Genomic DNA, 15,066 nt, shown 5'->3' with positions numbered 1-15,066 from the left:
GCAGGACTGACAAAGGCGATGCATGATTACAGGTAATGCTACGGTATTTGAGGAAAAATTTGTTTTCCTGCTATTATCTGTATTCCTAAAGTTTTACCAAAAGTGGAAGAAAATTAAGAGTGATTAGTGTATAAACTGTTAAGCTGTTAAACTTTCCTCAGAAAAATCTGTCAGTAGGTAGGTCTGGCTTGAAAACTAAACCAAAACTAAAAAAAGGTATGAAATGCAAAGATTTTTTTTTTTCCTGTATATGTTGGATAGGAACCAGTCTCTGAAATTGTGTTGGATTACTTTTGTCATGATGTTACTACACGGAACAAGGGAATTGGAACTATTGTTTGAAACTTATAGTAGATTGTATCTATGACATTTTATTTTACTCTGCTTCTTAATATAAAACTTAGAAATAAAATCTGTACAAAAATAGGAATAGTGAGCAGTTATTCACTGCTGTCCTCAACATTGGCAGGCATTCCGTGAAATTTGGCAGCAGATATAAAACAAAAGTAGGTGTTTTCCCACATAACTCATCTTTAAGTGGTAGAAACTGTTGCCRCAACAAATTGTCATTGTTGAAAAGTGCGTATGGGTTCAAAGGCAAATAGACTGATTCACAGTAGAAAAGTCCATCAAGGACTGTTTAAATGGAAAGATCACATTTGTCTTAAGTGGTAGATAGTTGAAGGCTTGAAGGGAATGCCAGAGGAGATAGCTGTTTCTTGCCTTCCTTCGAATCACTGGCTAGTAGTCACTATGATAGAAGGGGCAGTGTACTGGATAGGTTATAAAGAATATTAGATGCAAGTAAGCAGCAAAACTAGGCTAAACTTAAACTAATTTCTTATTTTGAGAAGATAAGGCTAAAACTTCCCAGCTTGCAGGATTTTGGGTTTCATTCTGACAGCTTAGTTAGCTGCAGAGGAGTGTTCCATAGCTTGCATGGATCTGTCTGTGGTTGATTGGGGCTAAATGTCACCCGCTTCTTAAATTCTGGTTGACAAGAAATAACTGAAATTAATTTTTAATTTTTTTTAAGCTTACTGTGTGAGCATTCCTGTTGAGGAACAAAACTTRAGTACCTAGAGAACTTAGTCTGAGAAAAAATCTTTCTCATGTGTCTTTAATGATGCATAGTGTAGGGATTTCTTGTTTCTCAAATATGAACTGCAAGCTAGAATATATATTGTGAAAATGTAAATAAGTCCTTAATTATTGCTGTTCTAATTTATTATCACATTGCCAAAATTAGAATAGTTTGGTTTCTGTTGCATTCCTAGCAGTTTTTTGCAAATGAGGTGTTCTTAAGAGTTTAGAAACTGAAAGTTCTTTATTCCATTTTATGCCAACTTGTGACTCTTTCTATAAGCCCTTAAGAAGACCCTTTGAGGGTCTGTGTCATGTCAATGTCATTTAACCAGCTCAGATCCCATCAGAGGTTAGTTTCTTGCTCCCTCTTTCATGATTTGCCTTTGTTCATGCCAAGAATAAAACTTTAAGATACAGAACCATGGGAAAACATTATCTTGCTCTTTCTGCAGGGTAAGAGTTAACATTCATTTGAGCTTAAGTTAATGAGAGAAACCCATATTGTTTTTTAGAACGAGAAATTTAACATYGGAACTATACACAGTTTATAGGGAAATCTTATTGTGAAAGAACATAAAAATTAAGTTACAGTTTAAATTGAACTTAGAAATAATTATTTTTGTATTAGAAGTGTGTAGCATCTTACTAGGTAGGCTTTTTATTTTGATAGATTCCTTTTGAAACAATAAATGTGATAATTAAAAGGGTCACAGATTAAATAATATTTTACTTTCTCATATTTATGGAATTATTTCAAAATGAGTAAGTTTTAAGTGTCTTTTTTTGATCTTCCTTAATGCAGAAAAATATTCTATGGAGTAAATGAAATTGCTGTGAAAGTGCCTTCCATTTTTAAGCTTCTGATTAAGGAGGTAAGGGTTTTTTTTTTTTTTTTTAAGTCTATCATTAAATTTTTAAAAGTTACTTCGAGTACAGAGACTATTGGACTGATTTTCAAATAGTGATAATTGTGTAAAATGAAGAAACCTTCCCCCAGAGCCCACCACTGTAAATCAAAGTGATATTGGCCTTTTTTTCAGATCTCTCCAAATTCAAGAGAGTTCTTAGCTGCAAGCTAAGGGTTCACAAGGTTCACAGCTGCCTTAGTAATGGCATTGAAAAACATATCAGAATTCTTTGAGAGAGTATCCGTTTGTGTGTGATTTTTTTTGTTTTGTTGTTTGCTGTAGTTCATTTCAAACATGCAACCACTGGCTGTGTTCTCTCTCTATTACCAGCCCAGGGAATATGCCTGAGAACATATTCATTGCATCAAATGGGTTCTTGCATATACTCTGCTTGACCTGTTCTATTTTCCTTGTATCGTATGGATTTGAATAACTGACTTGTTATTTGTATGGTATAATAATACATGGTACAACTTCTTGAACTAAGAAACCCTCCAGCCTGACCTTATGGTGTAAGAACTTGAGATGTCAGTGCATTTATTAATGAGAAATATAAATAACATCTAAATTAAGAACCGTAACTTAAGTTGCATCAGATCTTCCTATAATTTTGCTTTGAGGTGTAGGGGAAAATGTTACAGTCTTAAAAGTATGCACTTATGTGCTGTTCTAGTGAGAACTGTGCTTTTGGGGAAGGATGAGGAAGTAGTGAAAAAGAGGGAGCAATTTGGGTAAACAAATTTAGGTATAAAGAACTGAAATCTTTCTCCTCCATGGAAGAGGAAGATTCTGACTGAGATTGCATATTACCTTTTGGTCTAACTTTAATATTCTATCACTTTTCTAGGTTCTCAACCCTTTTTACATTTTTCAGTTGTTCAGTGTGATATTGTGGATCATTGATGAATATCACTACTATGCATTAGCAATTGTGATTATGTCTGTAATATCCATTGTTAGCTCACTCTACACCGTTAGAAAGGTAAGTTCAAAGAAAACGCATGCATCTCCTCAGCTCTTTATTTACTGCTTTATTTTGATTTGAAATTGGCTACAAATCTTTAAGAGTTTTTCAAAAGTATATATGTAGAATCTTGTTATGAGTTCTCCCTCTCCAAGTTGAAAGAATTTGGATCTAGAGTTCTGTTTGGGACCCATCTCTGCTGACTTTCCATGCTGTTGAGTCAATAGGTTTGCCTGCTGCCTCACAGAAACACCACCTCACTTAAATTTCTGTCCCCAAGTTTTATTTATGTACCAAGTTGTATTGACAGTAGGGATTCCATCTTGCATTGTTCACTTCTTTTTGAAAAAATAAAACTGAGTTGAGCACCAGCCATGCTTGCAGGTTGTTAAATTGGTGATGTATTTTCTCCCTAGACTTAGGAGCTGTATCTGATGGAAGTTAGCAGTATTTATTCTTAAAATGTAGACCCCAAATTCAAACCAGAAAGAGGAAAAAAAGCTACCTCCTAGGTCATTAAAAGTAACCCTCTAAAATTTGTTTTAAAACAACTGCTAAAAACTCATACAAATTCATACAAATACTGCAGTATTCGTATGATGTGAATTAATTAACAAGCAAACATTTGTATAAAAATGTGTGGCAGTGTATATTTGCTCCCAGAATGCTATATAAGAATAGGAATCTGTACAGGTTGACACACTCGAACTTTATTTGACTGCAAAAGTTTCTTAAACTATTTTCAAGAGAATGTTTTCAAGTAATATTTTGTTGTAAAAGAATCTTAGTAAAGAATTTTGTATAGAATTAGAATGTGTGTTTAGGAGACAAGCTATGCTTTTAAATAATGAACTATCTTTTCTCCTTTGCAGCAATATGTTATGTTACATGACATGGTAGCAGCTCACAGCATTGTCAGAGTTTCTGTCTGCAGAGGAAACCAAGGTAAATTGCACAGGCAGTTTGAAACATTAAAGTTAAACTGTTCATTTAAGTGCAAGTGTAAAAGTTGGTACACATCAGTTTTTTCTTTGATCAGCTTGAAATAACTATTTCTTAGCAAATTAGAAAGGAAAAGGAGAAGTTAAAGTAGAACTGAGATAGGATAATAATCTGTTTAGAAATATCCTTCTAGATGGTCTTTTAGCCAGTATCAGGTTTGATCTAATTAGGTGCTTTTCTGTTCATGTTTCTCATATTTACCCCTCCATGTATGTAGTTGTCATTGCAGTTTCTTTCTTGACCTAAACATGCATGTGCCTCTGACTTTTTTCCATTACGACTTAGTACCCAGCAGGGGCTGCAAGGTGATCCCGGGATACCACTGTCATATCATTAGGATACCACAATAGTTGAAGATGTTTGAGTTCTGGTGTGTGACAAATTGTTGTGTAAAACATGCCTTTGTGTTGGACCTATGCCTTTATACTGAACTTGAGTTAATTGTTAATATATTTTGTATAAACGTGACTCCTTTCATGTGTTATGAGAAACTAAATCCATATGCTTCAGAGAACTTAATCTGTGGTGGAACTGCATTACTGTTTATCAATGCTTTCTTGTATCTTTTCAACAACTTTTAGTAATACCACTAATAAAATGGAACAACACCTTAATTACCACTGCTTGGATCTTAGCTGTGAAACTCTTTGTAGGATTCTGTAGATGGTAGCTATTTTCAGGTAAAGTTGTTTGTGTTTTAACACTCAGAAATAGAAGAAATCCTTTCCACCGACCTTGTGCCTGGAGATATCATGTTGATTCCATCTAATGGGACAATTATGCCCTGTGATGCAGTACTTCTCAGTGGTACTTGCATTGTAAATGAAAGTATGCTAACAGGTAAAGTAAACTTGATAGAGTCTTTGTTTTGTGCAGCTAAAATACTAGTTTATAACTTTGTGCATGCTTTAACATTCATCGTGCTCTAACAGAAGTGGATATGTTTATTTTTTTTAACTATATATCTTCTTGCAATTACATATTTCTGCTTATCTGCAATTGCTGCCTAGTACTGCTTGGCAACTCAAAAAATGAGTGATGTTTCTTGTTGGAAAGCTTTCTTCTTGATAGTTTGTTATATTGCCTTTTGGCCTGATGGTGTTACTGGGATCAGGGCTGAATGAGTTCTGCAGTATGTTTCTTTGGAAAAAAATTTGCCCAATTTTAATTGCTTCCAAGAATGAGGGTAGTGAGTAGAATGTCCTACTGTATTTAAAAACCAGAAGAGATTATCTCAACTTTGTGTCTGCATACCCTGAAACCAGGGACCGGAAGTAGTTGAAGGATAGCTACTGTGCGTAGGATGGACCTTTTGTTATTCTTAGGAAAATCTGTCTGAACCTGGCAGCATTTAGAAAATCATAGTTCCAATACTCCAAGTTACTGTGTTTTGTCAGATTCCATTCTTTGAATATACTTGAGCCTCTTGCTGCTGCTAGTAACTGATAAAATTGTTTGCTGCCCTAGCATTCAGTCACCAAAGGAGCTGAAAATAATTTCCCTAGGCTTCTAGTTATTCTGAGCAATAGGGTGAAGCATTGCAGCAAGAGAAAGAAGCTTGTCTTGTGAAGTGAGCTATATTTTTGCACCTATCTGGTATGAAGGTAAAAGACAGAAAATCTGTGTTGGAGAATAATGACAGAATAGTAATTAGGTTTTGGATAAGGAATCTAGTGAGTTGAGGGTAATAGGTCTCTCCTTACAGCTTGTTGATCACTGCCTTATAACGTGTTGAAGGGAAGATGACTTCTTCCTTAAGTCTGCTTTTATGCTAGTAAAGTGGGATTATGTTGTTTTACTGAAGCATTTCTGAAATTGCGAAGGAAGGTGACTATTCTTATTTGATCTTAGAGATTCTTTTTTTTTATTTAAGGTGAAAGCGTTCCTGTCACAAAGATTAATCTACCAAACCCTTCAGCAGATCCAAAAGCAATGGGAGATGAAATATACAGTCCAGAAGCGCATAAACGGCATACTTTGTTCTGTGGAACCAATGTAATTCAAACCCGTTTTTATACTGGAGAATTAGTCAAAGCTCTAGTAGTGAGAACAGGTATAGATTTTAAGTTTATCACTTGTTAACATACTATCCAGTTTTGTAGGTATATTTCAGGGTGTTACTGAATGGTGCTAAGCTTGAGGAAATGACTATACCTCAAATAATTTGATAATGTCTGTTACAACAGTAAGAGAACTAGATAATGGCCTGGAGAGCATCAGTTGGCAAAAGGGAAAGTGAATCAGTCTTTAGCCTCAATTTAAAACCTAGGTGGATACAATTTTGACTCTTTAGATATATTTACAATGTCTTGGTTGAACTATGTATACTGCTATTCAAAGGTTTAGCACACCATTTGATTGCGTGTGGGTGGTGGTGGAGAACCTCTTATTTACTGGAGTAATTGACAATGCAAAATGCTTTTCTTGGTCTATAGTTTTGTCAAAGTACATATCAATGTTTGCTTAAAAATCTGATTTATATAATCCTTTTCACAGCAATGCTTATACATGCTGATATTTTAAAGGTTTGATATTAGATTAATACAGATGTTCCTATTAAAAATAGTTGCACAGACTAAAGTAGTTGAGGTGTACTGTCTTACAAAGGTGGTCTTCAGAAAATCACCATAAAATAGACGGATGTGTGTAAACTGTAATCCAGTAATCCAAGCTGCAGGAGAATTGGACTTAATAACTTTGCATTGAATAAAATATTTTTAAAGCAATTTTCCAGTATCATCATGGAATTACTAAAAAACATTGTCATGATTAAATGTTTGATTAGCTTTCTGCTACTTACATAGATAAGTAACTTCATCATAACTAGCCTCTTCTGTCTGTGGTGTCTTCTCTTAACCTTAAATGTTATCTGTTACCCATAACTTTTATTTTTCAAATACAAAATTTTGTGTACCCAACCTGCCATGGGTGTAAATGTATATAGATAGACTGTCCAGAGTGGTTACAGAAATGGACTGTTGAAGACTCATGTTACTCCTACTCTCCAGGGAAAAATAATTTTTTGTTGTTGTTGTTGTTKTTTTTTTTTAAGTCTAGTATCATGGTCTGGAGCTCGCAAGGAGACAAACAGATTCTTATTGTCTTGACATCTGAAGTATTTTTTTAAATTTGCTCTTTGCCCAGGACAGGTCAAGTTTGCCCCCACTCTATAAACATGATGAAGTTAGCTTTACAAAGCATTCATCACTAACTACTCAATTAACAACATACTGAACTTCTCTACACAGGTCCCTAATTTGTCTTCTGCAATAGCAAATTCAAAGTTTGGAGGCTTCAAGCCTTCTTACTATTGTGATTAACTCATCCCCTTTAAACCAATGCGCTAGCTGCTTTCTTCTAGTAGAATCTCATATGCCAAATATCAGCACAGGGGACTTGGCCTTTGATGCGATGGCTTGCCGATTGAGAGGAGTTATCAAGGAGCTGTCGGTAGTGCCAGCAGACCCAACACTGATACTGAGATTGTAGCAGTAGAGTTTGAAGTCTAAGCATATACAAAATGCTCCAGGCATACAGAGTTGAGCGCTGGCATTGGCCTCTCCCGGTGTTGCGGCAAAGGTTCAAGGAGGATCCCGGGGTATCTGATGATCCTCTGTCTCCAAGACGCTTAAAAGTGCCTTGCTCCTAGCTTAGGTGGCATAATGGGATCAAGAGAAGGGTTCTCTGAAAGAGGATTCAGAGCACTGTTTTTTTGTTTTTGTTTGTTTTTTTTTTCTCCCCCTGAATCCTTTTTTTTTTCTGGCTGACAGAGGAGCCTATACAGACTTGCTGTTTAAATGCTTAAAGTTGGACTCTATTAATAACTTTTTCCTTTCACAAGGACTGGCACAATTAGACATCTAATAAATATACCCACTGGCTCTGCACTGTAAGGGGCAGAGCAGAAGCAAAATGCTGTACAGCCAATTCTACCAGCCCAAACCATTTGGGTATTTACTGCCTCTGTAAAAGAGGGGTTGGTTTGTATCAGCAATACAGAGGTACTTAGTGTCACATACGCCTACATTTTTGAAGCACCTTAATTACAGCATTGCAAAATATCTGTTACTGTATATTGAGAAACTGTCCTAATGAAATAAGTAGCTTAAGGTTTTTGACATATTTGAATAGTTTTGCTGTTTATACTTATTCCTTTTTATTTATAGGCTTTAGCACTGCTAAAGGACAACTTGTTCGTTCCATACTGTATCCAAAGCCAACTGATTTTAAACTCCATAGAGATGCCTCTTTGTTTCTCTTGTCTCTGGTAGTGGTGGCAGGCATTGGCTTTCTTTACACAGTTGTCAATAGCATCTTAAAAGAGGTATGTTTTCATTTCACTGTGTTCTTGTCCACAACTGCTTCACCTTAGAAAAGTGTTGATCATGATTTCCAACACACTTCTTCAGATGTTGAGAAACAATTATGTGGAAATTCTTGATTTCTAAGTGAAAAATTCTTGTCTTTATTTTCTATCAAGGCTGGGGGAAAAAAAAAAGCTTAGGGAGAGCAAGATTCAGCAGAAAAGCAGAATTTGACTATATTACAGTAAAATTTGGGTTTGCCTCCATTTCCACTGACCCAATTTCTGATTTTATCTTTATTTTATATGCGAGTACCATGTGACTGATATCCAGTTGGAGGAAACTGGATATGGAAAATGTAAAGCATGATGCAGGGGAAAAACAGAAATCAAGAAACTATTTGACAACTTCCTAATTCTTTTCTCTCTGAAGAATTGCATGTTATTTAGTCACTCTTTAAGTAATGTATTTGCAGGCGGAAGAGTGAAAACTTAGTTATGGGTTATGGATGTTTTAGGACTGGATTGTCATTGGCTGCTTATTGGTGAAGATTGTGGTAGGTTCTGGGCACTCCAGAACCTGCTATGCTGGGGAAAGCGATGCATGGATTTTTACTTTTAACAGTGATGTAACACTTCAGTGAGACAGTGAATTTTTTAAGTAGCAGATTCTTGTTCACTAACTACTTTGTTATTGCAGGTTCCAGCTCGTACCATCATCATCGAGTCTCTCGACATTATCACTATCACAGTGCCTCCAGCACTCCCTGCTGCCATGACTGCTGGCATTGTTTATGCGCAGAAACGGTTGAAAAAAATTGGCATCTTCTGCATCAGCCCACAAAGGATAAATATTTGTGGCCAGTTGAATCTTGTGTGTTTTGATAAGGTTGGCTGAATTTTGAAACTTTGGTCCCTGGAAGGTGGAATGTGCAGTAAAAGGAAATCCAAAAAGAGTAGTAACTGCAGTGAAATTAATTTACCTTGGAATAGGTTATATCACTTTTGTTAGTTGCAGGTCTTCAGTGTTTGCCTTCAGTTAATTCACTTAGTTTAGAGTCTACTCTAAAAGTTTTTAAAATGTGAAGTTCCTTTCTTATATTAAGACTCCCAGTCCTAACGTATTAGTGGCACTCCAAAAATGTGAGAGTGGGAGACTCTAAGAGCTTTGTTTTGCACATAGACTTCTGGAAAATTTCAGGTTTAAGCCTGAGGTCAGACTTGTTTCTCATTTTCATTTATTTCGAATGAAGATCCAAACAAGTTTACCTCAGTCATGTTTCTGCTAAGAAATAATAAAAGCCATTAATACCACTAGCCAGAATCCTTTTCTTTCAGCTAATTCTTGAATCAAATTTCCTTTCCCTCTTAGAATTTCATCTAAGATTTTAAGTATCCACACTAAATATATTATTTCCCTGGTACATATGTTCCAGCTGCTGTTTTTAACTATGTAAGTAATTAGTACTAAGGGTTTAGTGTCCATTTTCTTTTCCCAGCATGGACTGTTTGCCCTTTTGTACTTTTTCTGTTTCAGAATGTAATGTAAAACACTTTCATAGATTGCACATGTGYGCACACACAGCAGCCCTCAGAGTACAGAGGGGGTGAGTGCTCACCTTTGGACTTAAGGGTCTGTCTCCCTTGTCCTATCCCCAAGCAAGGACATGATTGTTTTGAATGTTAAAAAAAAAAAAAAAAAGGTATTTCACAAAACTGGAACTCAGTTATTAGCAAAAAGCCAAGGAGGTATTTGAATTTTCTGTTCTAAAATCTTAATTTCTTTTTTAAAGTGAAAATGAAATAAAATGTATTGTTCAGCTGTAATTTGGTTTATTACCTGTTAATTTTTGCTTTACTTGAGGATAACTTGGTTCTGAAGGCTTTTTTTCTTGCAACTCCCCTTGATATGTTTTTCAGACTGGCACACTTACTGAGGATGGCTTGGATCTTTGGGGAATTCAACGGGTGGAAAGTGCTTGGTAAGGACAAATGAGAGTTAATAACAAATATGATACCTGGTTGTGCTTTAACAGCTTCTGCCAAATAGAATAGAAGACTCAATGTGAGCTCAAATGTTTGCATTTGTAATGGGCTGTAAGAATGCAAGTGAAAATATGTTTTAGAAGTAATGAAAAGTTAATAACTTTTAGCAGTCTGTGAACTAGAATTTAACTGGTTAAAGTCTGAGACCCCGTTAGGTTCATAATGCGGAAATGATGCTGTTTAAATTTGGCATGTTTCCTTAATTCTGCCCTCTAAAGTGATGAGTCTTTGTGTGGCTTAACTAATTGAGTCATATGCAAAGTGATAAGAGGCCTCTGTGCAAGGAAATCTAACCAAAGAGTGAAGTAACACAGAATTTTTGAAGGAGCCAAAAGAAGTTCTGACTGTAATTCTGAAGATCTCAGCCCAGAGTCTTAATCTGTTTTCTGTGATGTGTGAAAATACATGTAAAGAGACTCGTGCAGTCAATTTTCTTCTGTTAATCTAAACAAACCATTGAATTGGCTCATAATAAATAATTATAGTGCTAAGTATATTATAACTTCATTGTTTTAGTTTCCTTTTGCCGGAAGAGAGGGCTTGCAGTGAGAGCTTGCTGAAGTCTGAGTTTGTTGCTTGCATGGCAACTTGTCATTCCCTTACAAAAATTGAAGGGGTACTTTCTGGGGACCCACTTGATTTGAAGATGTTTGAAGCAATAGGATGGGTAAGTGTTTCAAGAAAAGCAACATTTGTAAGTTCAGTAATACGAAGTTTCCTACGCTGACATGTACAAGATACACCATTATATGCCAATTCAAGTTGTAACTTTAAACGAGTAACTTGTGACAATACTTATGTGTCACTGTAAAAAGGAAGTCTTAATATGAAAGTGTTTCTAAAATGTGTTTGATGCAACAATTCATAAAATGTAAAGAATTTGGACATCTAATTTACTGCTTTCTGATGTTGAAGTATGTGTGGCAAGGTTTTAATGTTTGTAATACAAATTTAAAATTGCTAAGCAGATCTTATGTTAACTGCTAAAAATCTTGTTTAGAAAGATCATTGCATCTTGGGCTGACTTCCAGGGTTGTTTTTCTGACAACTACATTTTGAGAAAACTTAAGTTAATGAATGTATTAATTTAGTTGATTGTACTTTTTTAATACAGATTTTAGAAGAAGCAACCGAAGAAGAAACAGCGCTTCATAATCAAATCATGCCAACAGTGGTTCGCCCTTCAAAACAGCCTTTTCCAGAATCCAAGCAGGCAACAAATCAAGAAATGGTAAAAAAAATTCAAAGCAATTCTTTGAATTAAACAAATCTGAGTTTAATAAATGCATTTTACCACATGCTGTGGTCCTGGCTGGTGTAATTCAAACAAGATCAGAACTGTGTTTTTTTTGAAAGGCAAATATAAAGAAGTCATATTTAAACTCTTGTTGAAGGTAGTGGTTCAGTAGATGCCACTTGCAAGCCAACCAGATTGATTGACAGCATTGTTGCCATTAAAGATTGGTTGTCAAGTACTGTAATGCTTTTTGAGCCAAGGCATTTTAAATTTAGTGTCATTACCAAATTCTTACCGTGCTACTTAAGTGTTTCAGTCTGCTCACCTTGCAGTTTCTGTTACCTAGATTATCACAAAGGAAAGTAGCGGGAGGGTGTAGCAGTTTGGTTGCTGTATATGTCCTATTCCTCCACAGTGGATAGAAGCTTCTCTTTTGTTCAGAACTTGGTGCACAACGTGTGCACAACAGTAGTTACTGTGGAGGAGATGACACATTATAAATGCTCTGGAAACTTACTACAGGATTTGTTTTGTGCTGTGATGCAGTAGTCATGGCTTTGTTCTGAAACAACTTGTTACTCTCATTTACATAGGGTAAACTGACACAGAAATTAGACTGAGAAAAGTCTTGCAGATAGACTGTAACAGAAAATAGTACTCTATTTATCTTTGTTCATGTCTTTCTAGTATAAAAATCAAGTTCTAATGTCTTATTTAAGTAGAAGATACTAAATATGCAGTATATTCACATTCAGTTATGAAGTCATTTGCAAATGCAGTATGACTTTAGACTGAGAATGCTGTCTAGATTCATTTGCAAATATTGGTATCTGAAAAAATTCAAAATGAAGATTTACAATAAATGTCTTTTTTTTTTTTTAGGAATTATTTGAGCTTTCGGTAAGTATGATTTTTCACATAAACATCCACCTCTCTTTAAGCATTTTTGGGGATGTAACCTTTTTCCTCTTCTGTCCTATATTATACAGACCAGCTATGAGATTGGAATTGTGCGCCAGTTTCCATTTTCTTCAGTTTTACAACGTACGTGTGTAATAGCCAGAGTTCTGGGGGAGAAGAGAATGGATGCTTACATGAAAGGTGCCCCTGAGGTGATTGCCAGTTTGTGTAAGCAGGAAACAGGTAAAGGAGAAAACTGATCTTTTTTTTTTTCCCCTCATGTAACTAAGCTGTAATATGAACAGTTTTAGTAACTCTGAACTTGATGGATTTTTTTTTTTTAAGTTCCTGTTGACTTTGAGAGTGTCCTGGAAGAATACACGAAGCAAGGCTTCCGAGTTATTGCTCTTGCTCACAGAAAATTGGAGTCTAAGCTTACGTGGCACAAAGTCCAGACTATTAATAGGTAAGAATGACTTCACTTTTTTTAATAAGTAACAGACTTTAAAAGCTGCAAGGTTTGGATTAATTGTGATGTTTACTTTGGTTTAAATCAGTTACAACTCTTGTTCATCTTTTTTCTGTCTTGGTGTACATGGTCCTGTGCATTCTTTATTTGTACCTTGGACAATACATGAGAAATTTAAGATAAACAAGTTTTTCTGTAATAGGGTGAGTTCTGAGGAACAGCCCTGRGCTTTAAATGTACTGTAATAATAGTTTGTGGTGTTTAATTTATGTTAACATGGCATAGAATCTCACCTGATTTTTCTGCAACTTGCACGTATGTACATCACCTCTGTCTTTTAAAGATAATGGCATCTCATGGAAACCCTCTTGTGCATGTTTGATTTAGTTTCTTCATCTGTTGTGGGCAGAGCGACCACTTTCTCATTAGAAAACCTGTTGGTAGAAAGAGCTTTTCTTGTAAGAATAGAATTTTTGGTTAATTTTCATATGGTCCTATTTTTGTGGATAATGCTATTTTTTCCATAGAGTTTGAGGTGCAGCATTATTATGAAAATGCTGACCTTGACTCTGTAGTTCTGTATCAGTTCTGTGTACACGATGAATTTTGCCAAAACAATACAAAGTAGAGAAACAGGTTTCCAGTTTCAGGTGTGAAAATCTACAGTAGTAGTAGAACGTCAAATCCCTGTGGATACTCACTTTCCTGTAAAACAAACAAAAAAAATTTCAAGTTGATTAGTCATTTTACTTAATTAGTTAATCTCTGATCTCTTTAGCCTTGGGAACAAAATTTGGTAGCTTGTATGTTGAAGGTTCAGCTAATTTGGAAAAGAAATTCCAGCTGTGCATTCTAAATAAAATAAATAATGGCTCTGCAGTAAGTTTCAGAGCATTTTTTTCAGGAGTTACCTTTCTTTTTGAGAATGCAATTGATTGTAGAAAGAATTCTTGTGGAAGAAACCAAACKGTTGTACTTGAGAGGAAAGAACATTTTTTTTTATACTGGTTCATGTTTTTATTTTAAACTTAAACAAAGGAAGTAAGTATAAATGAATGGGAATAATAATATCTCTCAGGGTCACTTTTTATAAAGCTAATTCTTCACACTTTTCATGGTTAAAAATAAACATTTCCCTTTGCTCTAATAAACAGAAAAATTGGGCTCTTTAAGCTACAGCTAGTAATTGCAATTCTTCTGAAGTTTTCTGTTGCTTCTTTTTCTACAGAGATGCTATTGAAAGCAACATGGATTTTATGGGGTTAGTTATAATGCAAAACAAGCTGAAGCAAGAAACCCCTGCAGTACTTGAAGATTTGCATAAAGCCAACATTCGCACTGTCATGGTTACAGGTTAGCATGTAAACACATTTATATTGGAAAAAAAATCTGTGTCTTTTTTGGTTTAAGTTATATTAATATAAGTGAAGTATTAAGTAAAATTTTAGTGCCAATAGACTGGGATTTTACTATATAGCAAGAAGCATAGCATTTACATTAGATTATAGAATAGTGTTTAGGTTAGATATAGATTTATAGCATAGAAAATGTTGTGAAACTATTCAGTCATCAGTCTACTTCATTTTGGGTGAAAGGTGCTCTGGCTAGGCAGAGGTCTGAAATCAGTATTGGGATTATTCTACTTTGTAGGTTCCTCTCCCCAGCACCATGCATAAGTTAGTTTGTATTGGATTTGGAGGATGGAAAACCTAAGGGTTTGTTTTTCAAGATCAGACTGGATAATGTCCTGGCCTGATCTCAGTTGACCCTGCTTTGAGCAGGAGGTTGGACTAGGTGTGACCTCCTGAGGGTGCCTACCAGCCTGAGTTATCCTATGGCAAGTCACTTTGAATTTTTTGTGAGAATGGCTACATGTGTTCCCATAAGCAAGGCTGTGTTTGTATGTAAGTGTGCTTAGTATTTTCTGTAATGTCTGTTTGCCTTTTAATCACAGGTGTAACTTTGGAAGAATGTTTTGACTGGCTAGTAATAGAACTTGGTGTTGGTCCTGCATGGTCTATGACTGTGTTTAAAGAAAGTGTACTTTAAATGGCCACATGCTTTCTGCCTGGTTTTAAATATATGTTGAGGTTTGGTCATAAGAAATCTTTGTGACTTAAAGAAGCAAACAAAACTTCTAGTGATGTTAGT

General features: G+C 35.4%; 1 protein-coding gene across 1 annotated transcript in view; it reads left to right on the top strand.

Moving 5' to 3' along the window:
* ATP13A3 (ATPase 13A3) overlaps positions 1-15,066 on the top strand; it is a 64,945-nt gene that overhangs the window by 31,613 nt on the left and 18,266 nt on the right. Inside the window, exons 8-22 of the mRNA XM_026058068.1 lie at positions 5-32; positions 1,889-1,958; positions 2,842-2,976; positions 3,831-3,903; positions 4,669-4,800; positions 5,834-6,013; positions 8,127-8,284; positions 8,964-9,152; positions 10,184-10,245; positions 10,826-10,976; positions 11,424-11,540; positions 12,429-12,446; positions 12,536-12,689; positions 12,792-12,912; positions 14,144-14,268. Of these exons, the coding sequence (XP_025913853.1) occupies positions 5-32; positions 1,889-1,958; positions 2,842-2,976; positions 3,831-3,903; positions 4,669-4,800; positions 5,834-6,013; positions 8,127-8,284; positions 8,964-9,152; positions 10,184-10,245; positions 10,826-10,976; positions 11,424-11,540; positions 12,429-12,446; positions 12,536-12,689; positions 12,792-12,912; positions 14,144-14,268 (1,713 nt within the window). The remainder of the gene's footprint in view (positions 1-4; positions 33-1,888; positions 1,959-2,841; positions 2,977-3,830; positions 3,904-4,668; positions 4,801-5,833; positions 6,014-8,126; positions 8,285-8,963; positions 9,153-10,183; positions 10,246-10,825; positions 10,977-11,423; positions 11,541-12,428; positions 12,447-12,535; positions 12,690-12,791; positions 12,913-14,143; positions 14,269-15,066) is intronic.

The sequence above is a fragment of the Apteryx rowi genome, unplaced genomic scaffold (assembly GCF_003343035.1).
Source record: "Apteryx rowi isolate R43461 unplaced genomic scaffold, aptRow1 scaffold_142, whole genome shotgun sequence".
NCBI lineage: Eukaryota > Metazoa > Chordata > Aves > Apterygiformes > Apterygidae > Apteryx > Apteryx rowi.
Note: the sequence above shows the minus strand (reverse complement) of the source record. Positions and strands in the feature narration are given on the sequence as shown.